A 27,079-nucleotide genomic window follows, 5' to 3' on the forward strand; every position below is an offset into this window, starting at 1 on the left:
CATTCTTTCTGTCCAATTCCCTCCCCGGTGTAAACACCACAACCCAGGGAGCCATGGTCAGCCAGAGTCAGAGAACTGCAACTGCACTTGGAGCACAGAACAACTCCTAGAGCCCAGTGGGAAGTGGTGAGTGTGCCTGGGGGAGAAGATCCTCTGTCTGAAACATTCGACAAAGCAGCTTCGGATAAAGCTCTTGGTTCTCCAGCCTTATCTTCCTTTGAGTAGAAGATTTTGGGAGGACTGTCAGTAAGATCTAATTGAACTCTGCTTGGAGCAGTAGCCACTACTGTCCTGCAACTGGTTCCACCCCATTCCTTTCTGTGGAGTTCAAACCAAAGAGAAAATAAGTGAACTTTCTGTGTCGTACAACTTGCCTATTTGTGCAAATTGTAAACCATGTGCACGTGCTGATAAAAGATTTTTAACAACATACTCAGCTTCAGACTGATCAGGTCTGGTCTGGATGCATGATTTTATATTGTCTAAAACTCAGTGTTGTCACTAACTGAACAAATCTAACTGTCAGGGAAAAAACATGGTAACAATAGTAGTAAAATTGCAATTCCTAAATGGTTCTGGGCTGAGATCCAATCTCCATCTGTATTTGTAAAGCTGCTCTGTGCCTTCATGGGTATGCAACAAACAAATGGCTAAACAAATACATATACAGCATCCTAAGGAGGTGGCTGCTGCAGCCACCACACAGCCTTTACAATTGTTACAGGTTAATATTTATTACTGGACATGCACCAGCAATAGTGGGCAAGTCTTTAGGAGCTGCATTGGGAAAAACATTAGTCTTTTCACCAAGAACAAGCATTGCTAATGTCCTTACACATGCTCTTCCTTCTGTTCCTGTACTTCTGATAAAGTAGCACACAGAGTGAAGGAGGAGCAAAGCTTATAGTGTAGTGTGTTACTATATTACTGTACACTTTTTAACTGTTTTCAGGAATCCATTCTGGAAGCAACATCCACTGCTTTTGACAGAGAGAGGCAACACTTTCCAACTAGTGCTATAGAGGGGGTGAAAGGGAGAAAAAATCTCAGCATCTAATTCACAAGGTGTGTGTGCTCTCCATGGACTAAGGATACTCACTCTCATGAAACATTCAAGTAAAACTATTCCACAGCTTCTGTAAGCAACACACCCAGCTACCCTTCGCTGTAGCAGAAAAAAATGAGAGCAAGTGGGTTTGCTTCCCTTGCCCTTGTCTCACACAGCGTCTCTTAAAAAATAAACAAACAGGATTTCTCAGCCTTGGAGAACAAATCCAGATGTACTGATTCTGCTACAATCTACCACATCAGCAAGCCTCAGGTAAGGTCTGATTTGCTAAGGAGACGCCCCTCACAAAAAAAGGGGTAAGGGTTGTGTGGTGCCACAACAGAGCCCCTTCAGCTCAGATTAACTCAGATGGAAATAACATCACAGCCAAGTTGGCTCTGGAGTTGTTCAATGTAGACTTAAGGGGTTAAATGAGATGGAAACACAGTATTGGTACAACCTAAAACAACAAAGCATGGAATCATGGAGGAAGGATAGAAATGGATCACATTAGAACTCAAAATCTTCTTAATTAAAAACGTACATTTGTTTAAAATGTTGATAGATAAAAGCATCTTCCTGCTTTCCTCCAGGCTTTTGCCAGTGCTACTGGAAGGTCAAGGACCAGCTCTCACATCTGAGTCCTGCCCACTCTAGTCCAAGAGAGTTTCTAATAGAAGCTGGTGACTCTGGGAACAGTGATCTGTATCTCATCTGCTGTAGCATTTATGCTTTTACTATGAAAACACTGTCCCTCTGAAAGTGCTTTTTATCTTTGGCATCAGAAGAAGTGAGCAATGATGAAGGGAAAGCCTGCTTAGCCACCACCTTTAAGTGACTGGGGTTTTTTCTTTTCTGTGTAGCAGATCAGCAGGAAGTTTTGCATTTTAAAGAGCTCTCTGATGCTATTTCAGCAGTTTCTTTCATTATTAAGCTGCATTCAGTTACTTTTGCCCTTTTTTCTATTTTTCTAACTTCTTTCTCCAGATTAAAATAAAGGAGCAGACAGTAAAAAACAGGGCTAAGCACAATTCCCCAGAGGTTTCTTCTTTGTCTTTCTTTTTTTTTCTGGCATCATATTTTTGTGCCCCCTTGTAACAAAGGCCATTGCCTTTCCAGATGACTTGGATAGATTCTCTCTGCAACAAATCACATTTTATTGAGCTGACAGAGAAAACTACTGCCTGGAAATCAAGAGAGAGTCACTCCTGAATCCCCACCTACGGCACTGGGTGACTTTGTGATCCAGGGAGTGAAGGTACCTCTGCACCTGGCAATCAACAGGTTGGTTGAAGTGAATACTAAGGATATTCTGTTACCAGCCAAACGCAGAAGCTCTGGATTTTCCTTTACTTATTTCAGATTAAGGTCTTGATCCCACCATGACCTCTGTGTTGCAGAACTGCAAGAAGGGAGCAAGAGCTGCTTGAGGTCACCACAAAGGCTGTGACAATGTACTGCAGCCATAAAAGGGGCTGTTGGCACTTCTACAGAATATTGGGTTTGCTGGGTTAAATTCCACTACAGATTCCTGAGAAATCTTCCTTCAATTACTGGTGGAGGCAGATAGTTTTAAAAAAGACAAATGTCATGTCAAATATAAGCCAAGGCTGTCTTTCAAAAGATGGTGAACTCGAAACACTGTCTGTTCTGGTTCGTATCTGTTGCACACAGGAGTGGAAAGAACGACAACTGTAAGACCTAAAAATAAATGAGTGGTGCTGCCTCTGAGAGTCTGGTCTGGTCTACGCTTGTTTATTCTCCCAGTGGTTTTCACCCCTGCAGATATCAGCCCAGCCTCTGAAGGACAGTTCAGAAGGACAAAACGAGAAGTTTCTAATGCAGCAACCCTGTCAAGTTTATGGACACTGAAAAATGGTGAGGCATCAGTCCATTTCCTAGGTAGAAGTCTGTGTGATTTTAATACTGAGCAGAATGAGGAGATATGATAATGGTACCTGTCGTGCTTGTATTCATCAGGTTCAGAATCCAGCATTTTGGTGTGTAAACCCATTTACCCATCTCTGTTATACTAATGTAAATGTTGCTAAAATATTCAAAGGTTACATAAATGTTTAAATATTTATGAAAGCACTTCTGTGAGCAAAGAGATTTTTCCAGTGTCTCTTAAGGAAATCTCAATTTCAGTGTATTTCAGCACAGCAACATCACTCTGACATACCAGAAAGGTATGTCATGGAGGTCAAGCTTTGTGAAGAGTCACTCATTCCATTAAGGAATACAGAGGACCAGGATGATTTATCCACCATACATATATACATACATATTATTACATAATATATAGGAAATATCAGACAGTGATAATCATTCCACAGGCTTTTTGGACAATTCTTTAGAATTTTGTATTATTCATGTCCTTGCTACAGAATTCCTTCTAAGATTTCCTTTTAACAACATCCTCTGTAGAAAGGGAATTATCCTCTATTAAATTGTACAGGTTTTGAAAGAGAGACTCCATGTAGCTCTCTAGCCTTGATTCCAATTAAACACTACAGTCTTACACACAAAGGAAATCCTATGCTACATGAACATTAGGCAACTGCTTCATAAGAAGGATTTCAATGCCTGGCTGCATAATCCTGGATAATCAGTAACCTACTGGAAAATTGAAGCTGTCTCAAGGCCCATACTATTCATTTTTTCATAATAAACTGCTTAAGTCTGATAAGAGGTAAAGCTTCAGACCTGAGCTCTTCCATGATATTTACAGCTTTGTGACACTGTTATAGTAGCCTTTAAATTGGAAACCTCCGTTACAGGAGTTGCTAATTGCTGGTGTGACTTGACTTTGCCAGAGCCACCCCCCACTCCCACTGATGCAGCTGAAACTGTGCTCAGTGACTTGGAAAGTGAAGCCAGAAGCTCCCTCCCAGGGTGAGCACAAAGGTAAATACAGCCCTGCAGACTTAACTCTGTTAACACTGTCATCTTAATAAATTAAAGGCTTGATTTTTTCACATCATGTGCAAGAATAACCCTGAGAGTTGTTCTTACCTGAACCCAACGAAAGAAAGGATCTGTTTCTTGCAATAGTTGAGGAATAATGATTCCCATTCTGGACACAGGGAGCAGGGCAGGTATATACCTTTATTAACTGATTTAAGCCTCATGCTTCCTCTCTTAGCATTACCTGTGCCCAGTTTTCAGTGGATAACAGGGCTTGTGTGTTGGTGTTTCTTTGTGCTTGTAAACAGCTGCCACATCCCAAATGTGGGTTCAAGCCCTGTGATCAGTCCTCAGGCAACATTCCCAGCAATCCACACTAAGAACACAGGGATTGAGCCCTGAGTGCTGAAGAAGAGAACTCTGTAAAATCAGGGCCATAGTTTGGAAGCAATTTGGGCTCTCTCTGCTGAGAAGGGTCTGCATTTTCAGTATCAGCAGCCAGATAAGCAAAACTAAGCAGAAACCCCCCAAAGCTAGAGAGCATTTCTTAGGGAAAAGACTGTACATTATCTAATCTCATTACAAAGATTTCACTGGCAGCTTTGCAGAGCAGAAGCAGTACATTGAACTCACTGAATATCATTCACTAAGACAGAACTGAGAGAGTAAAAGGGGCACAAAATGCCAGCTGAGACTGGAGGGCATCTATTTGCTCCCAAATGACGAGCTTTTGAAGCTGAACTGTAGCTGCACTGAGCCACAGGAGCTCTCTGCAGCTCCCATTATCACAGAAACCAAAATCTGCCTTGTTTTGTGCACTCTCGAGCCCAGCAATTTCGGAAAATGGGGCCGAACACAGAGTTTGGCTCCTGCTCACTGGGGATATTCCAGCCCACACACAGCACGGCCCCAAATATCTTGCTTGGCAAAGCAGGATCCCAGGGTGAAATAATGTTTAATTCCATCTACACAGTCTGGGCAGTAGCTGCACATCTGAGAACATCACAGTGCTTGTCATTTCCTACCTTGCTATGTATCTACAATATACAAATTCACCATGTGTAAATCACAACCAGTGGCAGAAAAGGAAAGTAGAAGCAAACCAGAGTTTCTTCTGACTGCATCACTCAGAAGGGTCTGGAGCAAACTGCTTATCTTCCCATCACATCTACAGCTGTCACAGGACTAATGTTATTTCTCCCATTTACTTTCCTGGTTTTGCTCTTGTAGCTTTGAAGTTGATTTTGAAGCACTTTCTGAGGAACCCGAGGCACTATTATTGCTACTCTGCTTGGATTTTTCATTTGGGATGTATTGGTTTTCCACACTGACATCCCTAATGCAGCTGGTGAGCTGGGTGAAGGTAGGAGATAACAGGGAGAGAAGTCTGCAAGGATATGGTTTAAAAGTTCCTTCAGCTGCCCTTGTAATTTTTGCCTACTATGGGATAGCAAGGTATTTACAACTTTTATTGCTGAATTCAAGTATCTCAGACCATGGCAATTTTGAGTTTCAGTTTCCACAGGGGCTGGCTGCTGGGGGAGTGGTGGTGTACATTAATGATACAACACTGTGCAAGCTCCACATACTGCTGCCCTATATGCTCTGACAGATGTGTGGTGAAGCTTCATTTTTATAATGCTCCCCTGAAGTTTTTCTGCTCTACTGATGTGTATGGATCCCAGTAAATCACAGGACTATGAAAAGTATGGAGGAGGGCAAGGAGGTGGACTTTCTATTTGCTATTCTGCTCAGAATATAGCAACAGATTTGCCAGAAGAAAAACATACAGAGTCGTGGGGCTTCAGAGCAGCAAAACAATGGCATTTCCACGCTGTGACTTTCTTCCCTGTTTCAAAAGCTTTTCAGTTTCACACAAACGATTACGTGTTCACACAGGATCAGAAGAGGAAATGGGAGCCATCAGTGAAACTGCTGGGCTTGGACTCACAGAGATGCAGCTGCTGCTTGGGAGGGTTTTCAGGCTGTGTCAGGGTGTGGTGAGTGGGATCTGTGTTTGTGGTTCATCGGTTACTGAACACAAAACTTCTGGAAGATGACTTGTGGTGGCCCCTTGGGGGTTTCTGCACCATGCAGGGATGTGGCAGAGATGCCATGCTTGCTCTGAGCCTGCTGGTGTGCCCCTACAGCCCCATGACAGACCCTTGCACAGGACCACAAGCAGTGCAGCTGTGTCGTCTCTCAGTGCTGTGTCACACAGGCTGAGCTTTCAGATCCTGGTTCTGGAGATAACCAAGGGAAGACTGGCAAGCCTGAGAATGAACACACAGGTGCCTTATGAGGAACAGTCCAACTTTTACATTCCTTCCAGAAGGTTATACAACTGCTTTATTTTTTAAAATGAGAGTGCTGCTACAGCTGTGGCTGTGTGGGCTGAGGTACCTAAAGGAGACATCAGCCCTGCCCACTGCAGTGGAGGACTGGCAGCTGCTGCTGTTTAGGTTGACCCCTCCACACTCACTGAATCTTGCAGGACTGCCATAAAACCACAGAAGAGAGCATTAAGTTGAAGTGACTGCACACAGTATGGCCTGTCTGTTATTAGAATACACTGGATGCCTGGAAACCCCATCTAGTGTGACTTTTCATTTCTCCCTTTTTTTTTCAGGGTTGAGTTAGGAATGAGACCTGTTTTAATGAGAAGTTTATCCACCTACTCATTACTCAGCATGCTCAGCTCTACAGCAATTGCACCTAGCCAGTAAACTCCAAACTGAGTTTTATTTGACCTAAGTAAAATATAAGCAACAAATCAATTGCATTATATTCACTGTAGGAGCTTTTTAATGGAAGTTAGTGTTCTTCCTCGATCAAAATAGCTGATAGGAACCACCAGCTCCTTCTGGCCAGCTGGTTGTTTTTATTTTCTCCTATAACCTGCCCTAAAAACATAATGTGAAGCCCTAAATCCTCCGAGTCTTGAAGTCTTTGCAATGAAGCCCCATACGAAGAACAGACGTGTGTGTTGAGGTGCAGAAGAGCAGTGCAGGTCTGAAAAGGCTCACCCTGCCCTGTGCAGCAGGGGCTGAAAGCTGTGAGGGAAATGCAGTGTGCCCGTGGGGTGCCAGGGTTTCTGCTGGAACAAAACCTCCTGAAACTTCCCCTTGAAATCACCCTCTGCCTCACACTTCATCACAACCCACCACAGCATTATCTGCTTCCAGATGCTGCTGGTAAGAAAGCGCAGGAACAAACCCTGGATCCCATTGGAAGCTTTGTTTTGAGCAGACTCAGCTTTCCTTTGACAGCCACTTATGAGATCCCTCATTTTAATATTTTGGCAATATCTGTTATAATGTTTCACTGAACCAAGCACAATTATCTCAGAGCTGTGCTTGGGACCAGAAGCTCTGAGTCCCTACGCTCGTGATGTAACACTTTAATTTCAATAAGAAAAGGACCAAATCTGGATTTAGCCCTGTGGAGAGCAACACAGCAGATATTTAGGCCCTCCTTTGCTGGAAAGCAAGGAAGAGCAGTGAAATTCCTTTGTAGTTAAATAAACAACTGAAGAGGTTGAAGCACAGTTATTTGTGTAAGACTGCGTATATTTAATAGCAAAGTATTATCTAAATAATAAAGTGCTGATGACTTTTCCTTAGTAAACAGGTTATTGTGATACAGTTCCAGATACACAATTTGAAAAATAAATTACTGCAATTAGTCACAACTATTTATTTATCTCTTACAAATATGTCCATCTGTCAGCTCCCTTACTGGCCAACTGAGACATTCCTGCATCATGCACTACACAGCATCCAGGCTGACCTTTAATCTGAGTGGATTCACAAATGGACAGCAGACATTTCAACACGAGTCCGTGTCTACTTAGTGATAATTAATTTCATTTCATAAACTCTGCACTACAAATGCCAAAATATCCAAAGCATTTATGAATCCTAAATGACTATTTCATACAAGTCTGTTCCCTGATGTCAGCAATATTCATAGTAAAGTTATTCAAGTGTGTAAATTATGACTGGATTGGGGTTTCAAACAAGATCTGTAACCTTGACAGGTGTCTGTTACTGCCCCCACTATTGCTCTGAAAGTGTTGATACCAGCAGCAGTTCCAGGCTTTTCCAGCTATTAAGCCAGAGTTCAACCAGAACACCCTCCAGCCAGATTTTCAGCCCCCAACAGTTCACTGGTGCTTTGATCTGGGATTTTGTTTCAAGTAACAGCACTAAGAGAGGAACAGCTGTGACACTCTGTCCTGGATTTTAGTTCCCAACAGAAATTCCTAACATTCTTGCAGTGGCCTTTACCTGCTGTTAATGTCATCCTCTAGTCATGATTCCCAATGGAACCAAGAGCTCACTGCTCATTAACTACTGAGGGAAATCTTGAAGGTAAATCCATGTTTCTGTTTCCAGTGACATCCTCAGCAGGATGCATATGTGGACTAATATAACCTGAATCCATGTTTTGATCTGAATACACCTCAAACCTAATAATGCCATTTAAAAATAAACAGAACTAATAAATAAGGTCTTCAGAGTACAGTTCAAGGCTACTACACTGAGACAGGTATCCAACTCTTAATTTACCAATTATAAATACCAGCACTACAATTAAGAACACAATGTGATGTACAACATTCCCTCATGGAGCAACAGGGTAAAAGCTCGTTCAGGAATGATGAAATACAAACCCAAAAGGTTCACATCAGCTTCTGGAACATGCAGAGCACCGAGGATTTTTGAATTCAGGCTGTTTTAACGGCAAAACCCAAACTTAAGTTCAGAAACATTGTCAAGGCTGTTCAAACTGGAGACATCAGAAGAATTGCAAGTCTCCTGAAACTGTGGTGCTCTCCACAGCATGAAACCACCTCTGTTCTTTGCAGCCAGGTGACCTGGGAACACGGAGCAGTGTTTGATCCTGAGCAAACTGCACTAAAGCAGCAGCAAAACCAGCCACATTCCACTAGAATTTCCAGAAGATGAAAAGAAGCCTGTGCATGCAACTGCAATTACTATTAATGGATCCAGATATATGGATTCTATTGGTAAATTCCAGCTCAGTGAAGTAAAATTTGGCTGTTGCTTCATTTTTAGTGCCGTAATAAATTTCGTGTCCACTTTTAAAAGGTTGGACCACTGTGCGAAGGCCTGGAGCATTCAAAGGCATTTAAAGTTCATGAAATCAGCAGTAAATTTGGAAGTAAGGACTTGAAACTATGAGACAATAAAAAAAAGTAAAAGGATTAGTAGTCAGCACATTCAGACAGGACACAAACTGCACTGAGCTGCCTCCAGACCATGATTATCACTGGGGAAACTATTACCTACTTGCAGATAGATCTTAAGTTTAGATTTCCACTGGGTTCTGTTCCTGAGAACAATGTAATTGCAGTCCAGCTGAAGACAGTTTAAAAATTAATATAAATAAGCTTTTATCTGATGGCCAATTGCTGGGCACAAACATTACCTTTAAGCTCTCTACATGAACCATGGAAATATTAAAGGCCAAGTGTTAATAGGCACTGATCATCTTCAGCTTCTAGTTTAACTCTCTTAGGTTTGCCTGAATCCAAAGTTACCAGAAATTCCACACAATTAAAAGCAAACAAAAATATCTGATCATGATAATATGTCTAACTATGAAATAGCTCTCAATAGAGCTATATAAATAACTTCTTTTATTGCTATTTTTTTTAATGAGTTTGTGGTTTACATTAATCTACAGGCTTTTATGCCTGTAAATGTGTTTTGGGTCTGCTCTGACATGGAAGCTCAAGAACATGAACTGTAAACACATGCACACGGTGCTTGTGAAGATACCATGGGCTTTGCCCAACAGATATAATTTATGATGACTGGATTTTATTTTATTTTTAAGCAGAAAGGTTATTCCCAACAAGGTCTCTACACCGGTGTTTCACAGAGGAGGAAGATGATCTTTCTAAAGAATTTAACATAAAAGCCTGATGGGGAATTTCAAAATGAATTAAGGATGAAAGTCCTCTGTGCTCATTTGAAGCTTTCTGAGTGCTTTTTAAAAACTGAACCAATTGAACATGTCAATTTGCCTTGAACCCCAAGCCACTGCCTTGTGTAAAGAAATTTCCTGGAAGAAACAGGAGCATTCTAGAGGAAAAAAAAAAAAAAAGGCAATAAAAGCACCTTTCTTCCTATCTGATGAGAAGAGAAAACCTTTTGTTCAAAACATTTAATTGTTTTTTAACTAGCTGTATGTTTTATAGCAGTTAACACTCATGTCACAGCGACGCTCCTCCAGAGAGTCTGCCTATATTTCTAAAAGCACAGAAGACAGTTTCTCCAGTCATCTGAGCAATTTCAAAACATTTCTGAAGAGAAAGAAATTACACCTGAAAAATGTCTCCAGTCGATTCCAATAAAAGCCCTGTGTTAGCCTCCAGTTATTTGTTTCACTTCAACTCCAGAGTGCCCAGACAGGGAGGCTTCTGGAAGCCACTTCAAAATGTTCCAATCGTGCAAACAGGCTCCATTTTAAGAAACCCTTTTAGTGGAGATAAATAATTTCTGTAGAAAATAAGAGAAGAGCACAGCAGGGGCCCAAGTGCTAATCAAAGGACACAGTGCTTCAGGAAAACACCCTTTCCAAACAAATTGTTGGAGAACTGCAACAGTCCAGGCTGTACTGCAATAACTGCAAGCACATGTTTTTGGGTTTTTTGTAAGATTTGGGAATTTAATTTCTTCTTTGATCGATGTGCTCCAAAGCTGAAAACCCAGAAGTCATTTTTCCAAAAGGATTTTTATTTGAAAAATAACAGCACTGTCATTTTTCTATGCATCATCTGGGGATGTATTACTAATCACATATATATATATATTATATATTTCCCTAACCTGAGTCTTCCTCTGAGTGGAAGAACTTAACACTGCTCATTTTCACTGTTGGAGAAGAAGAAATCCTCATGGGGCTGGAATTATTTGGTGAAACTTTGTTAGCTGTTTAAGTAAGATGGAAGCACAATAGGTTTTTTCTGGGTTTTGCTTTTTTTGTAGTTTTTCTTGTGTTTTTTTGTTTGTTTGTTTGGGTTTTTAGGGGGTTTGTTTGTTTGTTTTATTTGTGGTTTTGTTTTGGGGGGGGGGCTTGCGGTTTGTTTTTTTTTTTAATTTGTGAATGCTATTTTGCATTTTTTCTTACTCAGGAATGTGCTTTCCATCAAGGTCACAATCAGGATGATCCCGACACTGAATTTCACTTTTTACTTTGATTTGTAGTTATGTGACTACAATGTCAACAGGAATTCTTAGAGATTAAAATCTCTGTAAAGCATCTGACATAGGGGAGCACCTCAAGCTCCAGCAAAATGGAGACATTTGTTTGGCTCTGAAGGATCCACTGAAAGCAGAAAGCTTTCTGTAGAAGTCTTCTACAATGGCTTCCTTAGCTCCAAGTATGACTATTTTCCCACCTACATGGTTACTGGCTTCTATATAAATTTTACAATAGTGCAGCCAGCTGTTGGATCCTACAAGTTCAGGGGATTTTTGCTGCTTTCCCTGAGCCCAAGGGCTGCCCTGACTGTGACAGGTCATGCTGTGGCACCACTGTTTGTACACGGCACAGCCACGGGAGCTGGGAGCTTATTAAAGACCCCTCAAGTGCATCATCACAAAGCCCACTGTGCTCTAAAATCACATCATGGAATAAAACCACTATTCTAAAGAGCTTGTAGATCAAGGTTAAAATGCCCCCTTGCTCAAAAACCACGCCCCATGGAAGTCCTGCTTGGAAAAGCGCCCCGGGATTCAGGCAGAGCACAACTGGGAATTCCCTGCAGGACTGTGACTGCAGCAGGAATAGCTGTGCTGCCTCTGGATGAAACCACCCCCCTGGTGTTTGGGACTGTGTGACATGCAGCTGCTCCCACTGAGCTGATGGCCTGGCCATGTGAGTGCTTCCCAAGCCCTGGTGTGCAGGACCACGTTGTTAATTCAAAACAGCTCCCAGCAGAATGGGAAGTCAACCAGGATGACTTTGCACTGCAGTTGCTGGGGAAGGCTCATCCAATCCCTTCCACTGAGGGAGCTGTGGAGGTGATAATCACAGCTGGAAAGGTGATGGGAAACATCTGGACAGGCAGGACGAACAGCAGAGCTGTTTGTGCAGAGAATGTAATCCTGCACAGAGGACTCGAGGTGAAATTACCAAGACATTTGAAAATCAGGACACGAATGGAAATTAAACACTGAAATTCTACTGAAACTCAATGTGCTGGCTGCACTGTTGCACCTCAATCTTCTTAAAAATCCCTCTCCTTATGCTTTTGAAACAGCAGTACAGTTAATTTGCAGGAGCTGACTTAATAGCTGGTCCCAGGCTATTTCTTGTTTGTGTATAACACGATAGGAAACTTCAGGAGCAGATCCATGGCAGGAACTTACTTTAATGACGTCTTCTCCGGAGGATTTGCACTCCACTGACTCAGAGATGTCTGTCACAGCACTGTTCTCCTCAATGGACACCACTTTGATGGGCACTGCCACTGTTTTCCCCGTGAGAATCGCTGTGTTCAGAATCTCCGTGTCCTGCACACAAAACAACAGTGCTGGTCAGGTTAATTCTCAGTGGCTCAGGATCTAATTTCAGGTTAGTTCTCAGTGGCTCAGGATCTAATTTCAGCTTCAAATAGGTGCAACTTGGTAGAAGGTAGTAAAACCCCAGTTATATTTTATCTGCTAAATAAACACAGTCGGTGCTGAACACTGTTAAATAACAAACAGCATGACTGCAGATAAATTCAGTCCAGGCAGGCACATCACAGGTATCCTCTACTTTGGGGCTTTTCCTAATATTTACCTTCCAAAACATGAGTTCAGAGCTTTTACTAACATGGACTTGACTGGCAATGTTTGGGACAGGATACAAGAGCCTCAAAAGTAAAAATATTGCTCTTTGAATCTAAGCCCATTGCAAGGAACTCTCTGTGAACTCTGTATCTGGAACTGTTTCAAGATTATTTAATTTCCTCTGATATGGCCAATGAAGCAATGTAAGGAATCCAGAAGGAGTCAGTGATGCCATTAACTGCAGGGAAAAATAACGAGGAAATTTGGAGTTTGAACTGGGGTTGAGGCCTATAAAAGCCTCTCAATGCACCATCGACTAAGCTAACTCTTCTAACTCCTGAACTGTTTCAGCATCACCATATTCCCAAGACTCCCATGCAGGAAGAACTTCAAAGTTTTCTCCAACTTCCAACATAAAGTGAATAAAACATTCAGCAAATTCCTCAGCACAGAAGTCATGAGGACTGCAGCCACTGATGTCAACAGCAGCAAAATGGGGCACTGATACTGTTGATACTGTTTTCAATTCAAGTTTAGCGAGTTTGAAATTTAGGTCAGATTTTCTTTTCATCTTGCAACTTGTTATCTCTCAGGTTCTCCTACAGCTCTCATAAGAAATCCCATCAAACTTAAAAGAAAATGCTAAAAAAGGAATGTTGGCTGTTCCAGAAGCGTAAGAACCCTAAATTATTCCTACTGCATATAAGAAAACGAAGCTACCCAACACAATAAATCAGAGCTAGATTTTTAAACAACATTATTGGAAAATCCAAGGCCATTCCCAGGAACTCACGACTTTCAAAGGCAGAGACCATCCCCAGCCATCCCCCTACAAATTATGCCGGGTACTCAGCACTCAATAAAGCACTGCAGTGAAAGGTGTGCCTTTTGGAGCTTCACTCCTGCCATCCAAAAATGAAAATTTTGTTCCAAAACCATTTATTTCCATGTACTGGGATTTTGATAAGCCCAGAAACAGAATGCAAAGGAGCAGATCTCAACATTTGTGGAAAAACCCCCCTCAGTAACAAACCCAACTACTCTTCTCTCTGCAGACTTCCAAAGAAACAAGCACTGAACAACCCACATGGGTTCATCAAAAAGTAAGCTCAATGTATTTTCCATTGTGCATTTGGCTACTGCAAGTATTGTGTGTTCTTTAAAATTAATCTTTTGTCTCAATTCCTTAAAGCCTTATTTTTTGTGTCTCTGAGTGTTAAACATGGTGAACTGAGGACTCCAGGGCAAAGGAGCAGCAGCAGAGTTTGTGGACACGACAGGGAATATTTTCAGGCTATCTCAGCTCTGCTTTGAAATTATTGTACTCAGATCCAGCTTTTCTTTAGCAACTGATATGTATTACTGATACAGAAACGTGATTTAAAGGGACAGGTTCAGAGGAGGAGAAATACCATAAAGGAATTTCAGATATAAAACATACTCTGTGGCTTGGGGATTTACCCATGTTTGCATTTAATGTTAATTTATGAAGTTCGGGACAAATCAGAAAATCATAAAACAAAGAAGAAACAAGCCTTGCAGCACTGCCAAGAAGATAAAGACCTGATTATGCAATGAGGTGAAACTTTTGTGCCACAAGCAGCAGAGTAAAACCATCATCCAGGTTTAACTCACAACAAACCTCCTGGGAGTTGCTCCAACTCCCTCCAGCTCAGCTTTGCTCATCCCTGCAGCACTGAGCCATCAGGGGCCCCAACGTGAAATCAAACATGAAGAAAAAGAGGAGGGAAGTGGGAAGCTCAGCAGACAAGACCACGAGGCACTCTGACCCATCCTGTGCTCCTGATTTCCCAGCCCTGGCTGTCCCCAGGACTAGAGCAGCTGCCCTGGGCATGGCCAGACTGGCAGCAGTGTCACACCCAGTCCTGTTTGCTGCTCCACCAGCCATGGATGGCTGCAGGGAAGCTCCCAGCCCAACCACAGCACCGAGACAACATCCAATGACAGGATTAAATCCAGTACTGGACACAGGGTGTAAAAAACCAGGAAGCATTAAAGATCAACACAAGCTGCTTCTTTTCTGTGGGAACAACAAATCCTATAAATAACGGACAGAGAACAGTCAACGGGAGAAGCTGCTCTCAGAAAAGCATTTGGGGACTAGAGCAAGTCACAAACCGAATGTAAGTCAGCACTTGCACACTGCTGAGGTTAAAAGCCAAACCTAAACCAACCAAAGAACCCCTCTGCAGTGAACTGTACAAAGAGGATTATCACCTGGAAGGGTGAGGTGCTCCTACACAGCACTAGCACGGCCTCAGCTAAAGGACTGTCTCTGCTTTTGAGAATTATACTGCCAAGAAAGACTTTCTCAAGTGAAAAGAAATAAAAAGGAACAAGGAGAATAAATCAACAAGGAGAAAATAAGATCAATAAGGAATTACTGAAAGAATTGGGAGTGTTTAGACTGGAAAAGATTATGAGAAAAGATGTTTACTGCCTCCACAGGCATAAAAATCTTAAAAAAATGAGAAAGAATATAATGCTTTCCATGTTCATGGATGGGGCCTGAGGTAATGGGCTTAAACTGCAACAAGGGAGATTTGTGTGACATTAAGGCAATCTTTATTATAACAATAATGATAGAGAACTGATGGAATAGGTTGTCTAGGGCAGAAGAAAATGCAGTCTAGCCTGAGAGATCTTTGAAGAACAGGTTATCCATCATTCAGAAATAACACAGGTTCTTTCAGTCAGGTAGAGGAGGAGAAGGAGCAGATGATCTCTTGTGGTTCCCTTCACCCCTTTATCTTAGAAGCTTTCATTTCTTCAAAATGGAATGATCACACAATAACCCTGTATCTTGTGTTCTAAATAACCTTGTCCTGCTTCACCCACCACAAATAACACAATCCTTCTCTGCTGGACAAAGAAAATGATCTATACCTTCAAAATGGAAACATCTGACAGGCAAATGTCACTGATATTTCTGCTTTCTGCACTGTGTGGAGCAGAGCTGCTGGACCAATTGTTAAGTAATAATCTGTCACTTCTGTGTCTCTCATTCCAACAGGTCATTATTGATGTATCTGAATTCTAAGTGGCTGTGGTACAAAGCCATTACTGCGAAGGTTCAAAAACCTTTTCAAATTTCCCAAGACCTTTCTGGAGAGAAGACAGAAAATTTGGCTACTGGGACACTATCAGCAATTAGAAACCTCAGTCTCCTGCCCTTTGCTAATGGCTTCATTAAAGGAAGCAGTGTGCATATGAATGAATTTATTTTGATTAATTACCTCAGAGAATGCATCTGCCCCCAAAATTGTAAAAGGCATTGTTTGTCATGACAAAGGGCTACTGAAATTTTACCTCCCTTCTCTGTAGTACAATAAGAACATCAGGAATTTCAAATTCATGATGGGCAAAAGGAGATGGAAACATATTGTAGATATTATCTAATGGCTTCCTAGCTGGTACCATTAGAGCCATTAGAGATCCTCAGCATTGGGAAGCAATTGGTATCCACCCAGCTACACCTCTGGGCAGAAATGGAAACCTTTTGATTTCATCTCCACTGAAAGCAGTCATAACTCATGGGTATTACACAGATTAAGAAATACTGATGTATAAGCAATTAATATATTACACACGATGCTAAAAGCAATTCCCAACTCTGCCACTTCCCCTACTTGGCCTGTGCTATTCAACTGTGATGGTTAAAACAAACCAAAAATGAAGACCAAAGAACAAAGACTTGATTCTATTGTCTTTTTTGTTTAGAACTAAAACAGAAAGGTGTGTGCCCTACGTCCCTGTGGATGGAACAGCCCTGTGGCACAACTTCTGCCTCCTCTGGTTCCTTCGTATCGCTGCAATAAAGCCAAAGGCTTTAATGTAACAGAGAACTGACCCACTGTCTGCACCAGGAGCTTCAACAGCACTCTGTCTGTCTGTCTGTCTGTCTGCTCAGCCATACTGAGCACTCTGGACGTGCCCCACAGACAGGGGGGCTCTGGTTCAGCACCAGAACCTGTTTCCTGCACTCTGCCACCTCCTGCAATACCACTGATTATCCACTGATAAGCAGAAGCAGTAGCTGAATCCTCAAGGAAATGTCAAGCAACATTAGGAAAACAATTGTTCTCACAGCAGAACAGGAAATACAAAAGCTAGTATAGGTGGTGATTTCTACGTTTTGTTTTTAAATGCTGTATTCTATCCTGCTTGCAAGCTAATTTGGGAGTATACAAACAAGATTACTAAGAAACCTTTAGAGAGACTAAGAACTCATTTAAAGTGTAGGCACTTTTCAAAATCACAATATCTTGGCCACTTCCACGTTCTTTAATTTTTAAAATCCCCCAAGAACTAATCTACTTTCTGTGCAGGCAGCAACTGAAGTTTTAAAATCAGATTTATTTTGTGTGACAAAGACTGAAAGCATCTGATAGCAATGTTTGGACTTGTTCCCAAGAAATTCAAACATGGGGAAAGCAGTGTAGAGTAAATTGAAAAAACAGAAGAAGGATGAGTTGTAACTAAGCATCAATATCTAGTTTGGAAAGAAGTTTCTGTAAGTGTAATGCAAACTCTAAAAAAGCAAGGGTTGGCACTTCCAAAGTTGAAATGGAGAGCTACACATATAATCCTCATTAACAAAGAAGGGGGATTTGAGCTCTGAGCTTTGGAAGCCTCAAACTGTCTTGGCAGCCTGAGGATCGAATTCCAAGATCAGCTGACTCTGATATTGCAGAGACAAAGTTGGTTTTCTTCTCCCAGTTAAGATGGTTCTTTCCTGTTACCAGGGCATCTCTTCAAAGAGTACAGCATAGGAAGGTAATAATTATTATTTAAACATATTTAATTAACAAACAGTATCAATAAAGAACATTTTTTTTTGTTTTTCTGATGGTTAGAGGACAACTCTAGTGGTTAGGCTTAAGGAGATATCAAAGGAGATATTCAAAAGCAAATCATTGAATTCTATGGGTATGAAATTACTTTAAAAATCTATTGATAAAATTCAGTGCAAATATCAGCACTCTCCAGGAAGTCTCCAAGCTTTCTTCCTTGGAGCTGACGTTAGGACTCAGAGTACCATTAACTTCCATGCATACTCTTGTCTTGCCTATGTCAGAGTTAATTTGGATAAAGTCCACTAGCACTAATATTGGTCTAAATATTTTCTTCCACAGCTGCACTCACTGTGCTACTTCACAGAAAACTCCGCAAAACTGGTTTTCAGAAAAATCAGTACTTTCTCAGAAAGGGAAAATACTGTCCCTAAAACAAACATATTCTAGGCAGAGCTGAGGAGCTTGTGCTCACATTTGGCCATTCCAATATGGGTAATCCTATGGCTGACTCTGCAGGAATCTCACATTTTATTCCATCCCTGTTTCAGTCGGGGAACTTCCACTGGTGTCACTGGGAGCTCTGTGCAAAGAGCAAGAGTACAGAATATAAACCTTAGCTGCTTGGATTTAGCTGAAGAACAAACCTTATGCTCATCCAACCCCTCAGTCATAAGAAGGCAAGCATTCAGCCATGACTAATTTAGGAACTAATTCAACATTAAATTGTGGCAGAATGAGGAAACAAAGTGACAGCTGTTTAATTAAACTCTAAATCCGATTAGATGGTGTTATCAAGAGAAATCCATGGGAGCCCGAGGTCATGAGAATGGTCCTGTTTACAGGCTGGAAATTCTGTAAGTGGAGCCTCACAGAATGATGTTAATCATAGCTTAGCATTTGGATTTCTCCCTCACTCAAACACGCCACCTCAGGAGTAATCAAACCCGTGGCGTAGACGTGAAGGAGTGACACAAAAACGCCATTTATGTTTTAATTGCCAAGGAAATTTTCTTGAAAGAGTATGTGAAAAAGAGGCTTTGGTAGCACTGCCTGCCTTAAAATCAAACCACTACTTGTCTTATGGAAAAAGGACAGAAGCAGCAAGTCCTTGACAGGACTTGGGTCGGCGGAGACAACGCCTACAGAGGAGAGCTCCAGGAGCCGAGCTGTGCCTCCAGCTGCTGTTCAACCCATCACCCTGATCAACAGTGACACTTTGCCAGCACAGTCACAAGGGAAGAAGATGGAGATGTGGGAGATTCACCCTTTTCAAACACCACAGACAATCTCCTGACGAGCCCCGAGTTGTGCGTCACCAGTTTCGGTGGCACCTCAGCCAGCGGGTGACAGAGCTGAACTCACTGCAGGCAACTGTTGTGCTGATCTGTGACCCTGGTGACACAACGGGTGTAGATTCGAGTTATTAATACTACTAAGATTACAGCTGATTAACGAAATAACTTTGTTAGGCAGCAGACTCTGTTTATCTACATAATCCTATGATTAACAGTAAATTATACGTTGTGCTTTCTGCCAACTGGGTTCTCTGACACTCCACATTCACAGGCAGTGTGTACAAGAAGGGAAAGGAGCTGACATTCAGGTTTTAAATTCTTAGCACACCCTTCAGGAGAACAGGAGTGTTTCTACAGACCAAAGAGTTTCCTTGGTTGAGGATTTCCCTGAGGCAGATTCACCCTGTTGGCAGGCACTGGGGAAGGGTAAATCTTGTTGGTCAGATTTTGGGTTGTTCTTTCACTTGATTCTAATGCTACTGACCCATCACATGTAAATCCTGATCTGCTTCATTCATCAGTTTATAATATGAGGGCTTTTACTTCATGAGTAATATCACACTGCAAAAAAAATAAGATAATGCTGTTAAGCAGTAAAACTTACTTAATAGCATCCCTCAGCATTCAAATGTGGATCTAGACGGAATCCAGGTTACTCCATGTCTCTTACTCCATGACTCTAAGGTCCACACTGGCAAGGAAAATGTTAACTAAGGAACAAATTAACTGTGTCGAAAAATTAGGCCATTCAAAATCTACGTAAGAAACAGACTTAAAGAATAAAAGTTGCCATTTCAGCAGTCGCTTTCTTAGGAGGACAGGAGAACAAAGGATCTCAAAGTTTCTTTTGGATGCTAATTCCTTCTGTCACACAACAACACTGTGAGGTATCTTCTCTTTAATAAATTTGTTTTTGAATTGCCAACCACGCACACGGCACAGAAATTAAGGACAACACCTGCCCTGAAGAACAAACAACACAGAAGTCAAAGACAGCCAAAACATCTCCCATGGAAAGACCCAAAGGTGGAGGTTGGCACTGTTCTGCCCCTGGCAGGCACATTTGTTTGAAGACCCTGATCAACATGATGCCTGTGGGTCTCCAGAGTCTTAAAGAAGGGGAATGGAAACAGGGACACAGGGAAGGGATTCACACTCATCTTCCTCACCTCTCAGAAGAGTGGCTGTGGCAGGGAAAGCCCACAAGTGCACAGGCTAGGCTGGGGGCCCTCACTAATTTCTCCTGCAAGAAAAACAGTGGCAGCTTCCTGGGACCAGAAGGAGAGGAAGCAAATGAGGCTCAGCCAGGATGGGAATTTTTGGGGCCCAGCACAATCTTCCCTGTAGCTTTTGTGAACGATGTAATTTATGATGAATATCTAAGTGTCTCTTCAAAATGAGAACTCAGTGTTCTGCACATGCAATGCCCTTTTAATCAACGATCCTGTCTCTGTTTAGTCTCCATATTGAGATAAATCTTAATTACTGGCCCCCTATTTTAGCAACAGACCGTTCCATTTTCTTCCCTGCTTGTACAGTTTTCAAATACCCTGCCTGTGGAATTTTTGAGTCCTGATAAATTATGCTCTGCAGACAGAAAAGGGGAATGTGGAATATATTAAGAGACGGGGATGCAAAAAAATACCTTTGGATTCTTGGATGACTAATCCACACTTTCCTAGCAGTGAATCCACCCTGTTAGCACTCAGACATGCAAAAGGGAACGTGGCCAATGATCACTTTGATTTAGCAGATGCAGGCTGTGTTGCTGAATGTAATTCTATCATCAGTCAAAAGTGAGAATCCCTTAAAAAGCAAGAAGGGACTGGATCAACTAATTGCTTTGTTCTGTTTACAGTTAATGGCATAAAATGATGGAAAAACGTTATAAAGCCATTAATCAGATCTGTACATTGGTATGAAGGACACATTGACCCAAAGTCACATACAGAAGTCTGGACTCTACCCAGTTTGTTGTCATGATAATCTCACTTCTTAGTGTTTGTAATTTTGAATAAAAAAATTAAAATCTTATCAGCATAACCTCCCTGTTTGCAAAGGCCGTAAATGTTGTTCTGGCTGGCAGAAAAATGAGCAATGGTCACACCCTAGTTTATAATCAGGATGAATCCTCCAAAAACGAAAGTGAGAAATTTTGCTTTATGCTGTGGGCTAAAATTGCCCCTTCTTCAGAGCTTATGGAAACAGAATTATACTGGCAGACAAGGCAGTTTCCTACAATCTGCTGATGAGGGATAATCAGTCCTTCTCTTCACTTCCAATGTTTGGAACTGAGAGAAATGAAGAATCCACCACAGCCACAGAACTATAAAACCTCTGAAGGTCCTGTCACTTCTTCCACTTCTGAACACCTGAGAATCGAATTCAGATTCCTTTTAACAAATTGGCTTCAGGAGTAAACATTTACTTCTCTGTATTTGTCATACTAAGTTTATCATATGCAGTTCACAACACCAATTCAAAACTTAATTTTGGAGCTGTAATAGTTTGCCACAGGCACTGAGACTAACCAGGAAATCTTATTTCCTCTCCCTTGTGGAATCAGGATCTAAGCACTTCCATTAATATTTCTACCAGTAAAGTTCCATTGCTTGAATATCAGTGCTACTTGTATTTAACATTTCTCTCAAAGTAACCCCATTTTGGCTCCACGTGATAGCTGGATGTCAATATGCTGAGCAGTGACTATAATGAGGGACTGTTTCTACACCAAGGAGGTAAAAGGCAACCAGATCAACTGATTGTCAGTTCATCTTGGTGAATAATTGATTCTTGTTGTTTTCTGAACACATCTAGGAATGAGAAAAATCATTCCCATGTCATCTGACACAGGTTTGGGTTTGCTTTTCTTGCTGAATAAAACACTTCAAAAATATTAAAGTGTTGTAGTTTTCCTTTCATTTTGTTTTCCAGATATATTTGGGGAAATACACAGCCCCAGTGTCCTATCAAAACAAAACAAAAAATCAAATTACTTTTATTTATAAAGTATAGACCCTCAAATACCAACTTAAATGGCTCTTAATTTGATTCCTTGTAGCTTTTAATTTTTTTTAATATATAAACCCTTTGTTTTCTTTTACCTCAAAACTTGTCTTTACCCATCATAAAGCAAGGTGGAATCAGAAACACGTGGTCCTTTTCCCCCAGAGAGGATGGATTTGGTTAAGCAATGATTACTGACTCCTCTGGGAACCTGCATCCTTGGAGGAGCTTAGAATATCCAGATCCCTGAATTGTGAGGGACAAAACTAATCACCCAGCGGGTTGGAGAGGCATCCCCTGCAGCAGCCACAACCAGCAAACCTTCTGCAAGGAGGGAGATGTCAGTCAGATTCCTCTGAGACTGCAGATGGTGAGAACAGCTCCCGAAACTCCTTCCTCCCACCTGCCAAGGACGGATGCACTGCTCGGATCAGGCAGGGGAACACGCTCAGCTCACTCCTGACAACGTGTTACACTTGCACTCAGAGCTTTTGTTTAACCAACCAAGGCCTCAAGAAAAAACCCCAAACCTTCCTCCCACCCTAAATTACTCCGACAAGATGATCTTACCCGATAATGTAACCCCCCAGGTGACGGGAAATGTAAATTAATAAGGACATGAAAGAAAATCAACCGAACGTTTTCATGCTTGATTGTGTCTTCCTTTTGCATCTTAAAAGCTGCAAATGTGCACAGTTTGTCTTTTGTGAGTGCCTATCATAATCGACATGTATCAACAGCACTGAGCCTCTGGCTGGAGGCCCCTCTGCTTTGCAAGAGCTGTGACACCAAATTCAATTAGGAACAGCTCACTAAAAACCCAAGTATTACACTAAAGCTGTCCCTATTTTCTGTTGACTAAAACAGATATGTCAGGATCCAGTGGCCATTTTCAAAGAAAGACGGTATTTCCTGCTGTGTGGAGGAAGAGTCTGTAACTGAAAAATTACTTCAAAGGGAACAATTCTGGAATCACTTAAAACGTAGAAAAAGTTTTAAAGGCAACTGCAGGAGATGGGAAGCAGAAGCAGGAGATGGGAAGCAGAAGCCCACATTTCATCTTTCTATAACCACTTAAAATATAGAATAAGGACATAAAGGTGACTGGAGAAGATGTGAAGCAGAAGCCCACGTTTTATTTCTCTAACTAAACTTAGAAGTAAATGAAAAAAATCACCCTGATTTTTTAAGAGATGCTTATGTGTAACTACCTGCTCCTTTTTGTGACATTTCACTCCTTGCTTTCAATATTTTGCTAAATTGACTTAGAAATGAAAGCACTTATGTAGGAAACACACTATCTAGAGAGAGAAAAAATTGCAGTTACGGCTTGAAATGTAAGTGATTACCTAAGATACTCCAACTCCGGCATTAATGGTTATTTTTAGCATAGAAAATGCAAACAGATGAAAAGCTGTGAAGTGACAGGTTAAAAGCCTTTATTCTGAGACCAACACACTTGAGAACCATCACTGTTGCTGCCTCAGAGCATTGCTACTTATGGATATAAGTATACTTGTAGATGCTTATGAATACACTTACACTTGATAAATACAAGCAATAAACTGCCCTAAGTCCTCTTCAAAACTTATGCTTTTATGCATTCATGCCATGCATAAATTATACACATTTCATCTACAGTAGACATATGACAATATCTACAATGCCTAGTCATACATATAATTTTTAAGCTAATAAACACCCTTAGAAGAGAGCTTGGAAAACAGAGCAGAGGGAAAACATATTCAGAGCATTAGCTCAGTGAATGTAGCTACTTACAACACTCCCAGGAAAGGATAAATATTTGTTACAGATACCAAAAGCCAGGCCAATAAAATAGCCCTGGAAACTGCAACACATTCTATCCTTTGTAATCACAAAAATAGCTTTTCATTTACTCAAACATCCAAGGAATAATTGTCCGAGGAAGCTTCGGGCTATGATGAACACCTCTCATGTTTTCTCCATTGCTGAATGGTCCTATTAAGTTTATCACAGATGGGAAAGGGGATATTGGTAAAGCCTGAATGGGAGAGAAAGGCAATAGCCACCTGGTGATCTTATAATGGACTAGTTCATGGATGCTTAAGCAGCCAAGGATGGAGCTCTATATTATTTTCTCGCTGAAATAATTTCATGGCTTACAGTTCCCTTTTGTTGCATAAAGACTAATACATGAAACTTGTCAATTTAAGGGTATTTTCTCAAGATCTGTCAGTCATTTACTTTCCTTTTTCACGAGTCTGAGGAAGTTATTTGGAAATGGAGCCCCAGTGAAATTTGGTTTGCTCCACCATTAGGCAGAACCAGAGCAGCTCTGGTGGTGCCTCCAGTCTGTGACGACTGGTCGTAAAAAGGCAATTTGCATCAGCAATTTGAAATTCTTCCCATGTTCATTTCAATTAGACCTGTGGCCCCTGTTATAGAGTTGGCTTTATAGCTGTAATAATATTGCTGTAATAGCTGTAATCAATAGGTAGTTGCAGATTGAAAATACAGAAGCATCTTAGGACACAAGAATGGGTGCACACAAAATACAGTCGGTATGTATGGGATGTATGTGCAGATGTGAGCACACAAATACATCCCCAGCTATAATGGAAACAAGACTACGAGGCATCCTGTGTTAATAGAAACCACAAACTTGATTACAGGCATATAGAGGCTGTACTTTTCATTTTTTATATACCATTTTCCCATCCCAGTTCTTTCTTAGTGTAAATATTTTGCAAACAATTTTTTTCAGCCTGACCCCACTGAAATCAACAGTCATTTTCAGTAAAGCCAAGGTCCATCCCACCAAGCATTATGGAGTAAACCCAAAGAACCCCCACTAATGAGCTTTCCTGTAGACAGACCCAAGCACTTCTATAAACCTCTGCTGGCTTCCACCTGAAGGGCTGGGGTCCTACTCAGACAAAACTGATGGATGTAAGTGGCCATTAGGCTAATAAGACATGATTAGAGGGGGTTTTCCAGCACTTAGGGATGATCTGGATCACAGGGATACTTTTGCTGTTGTCAGTTTATCCCTTCACACATTGCAGATGTTCCCTGTGGTTGATATGAAACCAGCACCACGGGCAGAGGATGGACAGACAGTGTTTGAGAGCAGCACAAAGTCATGCTGGGCAGCAGAGATGGGAATCTTAATGTGGTTTCTGAAAGATGAGAGTCAAAACCTTAAAAAAAAAGCTTAAAAAAGCCCTACAGCGAGGGCCTGATATTTACAAATACTTATGTACACTTTTTAGCTGCTTCTGTTTGTAGTGGATTCTTCAGCAGCAGCAGGAAAAGCTGCCAAGGAAGTATCCTTTGAGAAGGTAAACTGCACACTGAAGATACCCACATAGTTACAGGAAAAAAACCCCAAACAACAAACAAACAAACAAAAAACCCCAGGGTATTTTTGAGGACGTGCTTCATAGCAGATCCAATTCCCAATCTGCAGCTCTGGGAAAAGATTGAAGTGTCTAAGAGCAGAGTGCCATTTCCATGCTCTCAGGTATCATGCCTGGCCTCCAGATGCTCTTCCATAAGGGCACAGGTCTCCTGTAGGTCCTGTGTCATGCCTGGCAGCCCTGAATGGATGGTTCAGACTCTGCAGCATCTTTAATGGTATCAGACACCTCCCTGCAGGCATCTGGATCACCTCCTTCTTGCTTCCCCCTGAATTTTGTGCAACTTTCCCATCTGCCTTCTTGTGCTTCAGCTCCCCCTGTACAGAGGGGCTCTGCCCTCGCTCCATTTATTAACTTTGGAAGTAGAAATTCTTTTCAGTCAATGAAATTTGGTGCCTTCTATAACCTATAACTCACTGTTGGAACTTCAGGTGGAGCCCCCAGATTTTACTGCATGGGAACCAAGCTTTGTACAGTGTTCCAAGCCACAGGAATAAACTACTGACGATGAATAAACTATTCAAATTGGAAAATCAAGGTAAAATCTTATCTACCCTGATTGCCCCAAGGGATGGGCACTGCACTGATCTGATTGTGGGGTGGTCTGCACCCTACAGCTGGGGTGCAGTAATTTTAAATGCTTTATGGACTTCAAGGATTAAGTCCCAAGGACAATGTCTCGTTTTAAGTAACTGGGGTACTGCATGATACATGGATGATTTTTATGGCTGCTGTGGAGGTTGTGAACTTGTTTTATTTGTGTAGATTAATATGTCATGGATTATTAATTAGTTACTTTCTCCTTCTAACAGGCAGTATTCATCTCCTACAAGTTCCTAATGGTCCTCAATTTTTGTCCATGCTCTTGGCTGAAGTTTGTGCATGTCAGAACCCTATTTAAACCACAGCACAAGTGAAGTAGGCAGCTTCTGCTTCAGTATTTCAATTTAATTTAGTCTATTTTGAAATCAGCAAGAGAATATTTCTACTTGCTCCTTTCTTATATTGGCTGTACAGTTTTAATTCTCCATAAGCAAAATCTGAAACAGAGATACAACTAATTCTTATGACACTGCTATGAAAAAGTAGTAATAAAATGTAGAAAATATGCATTATTAATTCTTATCCTTGTACCTATAGGATTTTTCCTTTTCAAATAGTTTATTGATTTCACTGACTTCATAGCAGGTCCACATAAGCACATAGAGGGCAGGAACAAGATTATTTGCACTAATGAGTGCAGATACTGTACAGACATCAGAAACTTAGTTCAGTTAAAAAGATGAGAGAGTGACACAGGAAAATTAAATTATTGATCAGACAAGTCTGATAGACTGGTGGCCCTTATAATATATAGAAACTAAACCTGGCATATATCTAGAAGGAGGCAAATTAAATATATACAGTATGTATAATCACAGATTCAATTACTTCCTCCTTCCTCAAGCAAAAACATGTTTTACCTTCAGGGGTTGCTTGTCAAGATCCTGCTGGCTGAAAGCTCATGGCCAGAGAACCATCCTTAAAATAGGTTGCTATGATCATTGTATAAGTCACGGATATGACAGACAAAGGGATCAAATCCATTTGTTTAAAGCAGTATTTTAGTTGTTACCATAACCTGGAGCAAGCCCAGTGACCATTAACTTTATCTGAGCATCTCACAGCAACTTACAACACTGAAAGAGACTTGAAAAAAGATTTGTGCACTTGAAAGCTTGGCTGTTTTTTCCAACTCTTGGATGGCCTAATAAAAGACATCACCTCGAGCCACAAACCTTGCCTCACTTATATT

The 27,079-nt window shown here is 41.3% G+C and overlaps 1 protein-coding gene and 1 long non-coding RNA gene across 2 annotated transcripts in view; one reads left to right on the plus strand and one right to left on the minus strand.

Annotated features, from left to right (window-relative positions):
- Window positions 1-27,079, minus strand: part of TMEM132C (transmembrane protein 132C) — a 201,797-nt gene that overhangs the window by 16,151 nt on the left and 158,567 nt on the right. Inside the window, exon 5 of the mRNA XM_027652327.1 lies at window positions 12,361-12,504. Coding sequence (XP_027508128.1) covers window positions 12,361-12,504 — 144 coding nt within the window. The remainder of the gene's footprint in view (window positions 1-12,360; window positions 12,505-27,079) is intronic.
- LOC113951396 lies at window positions 44-2,057 on the plus strand. Its single transcript, XR_003529132.1, has 4 exons — window positions 44-126; window positions 953-1,065; window positions 1,250-1,321; window positions 1,642-2,057. It is a non-coding gene; the product is annotated as an uncharacterized LOC113951396 (long non-coding RNA).

The sequence above is a fragment of the Corapipo altera genome, unplaced genomic scaffold (assembly GCF_003945725.1).
Source record: "Corapipo altera isolate COAL_440 unplaced genomic scaffold, ASM394572v1 67, whole genome shotgun sequence".
In the NCBI taxonomy this organism is placed as follows: domain Eukaryota; kingdom Metazoa; phylum Chordata; class Aves; order Passeriformes; family Pipridae; genus Corapipo; species Corapipo altera.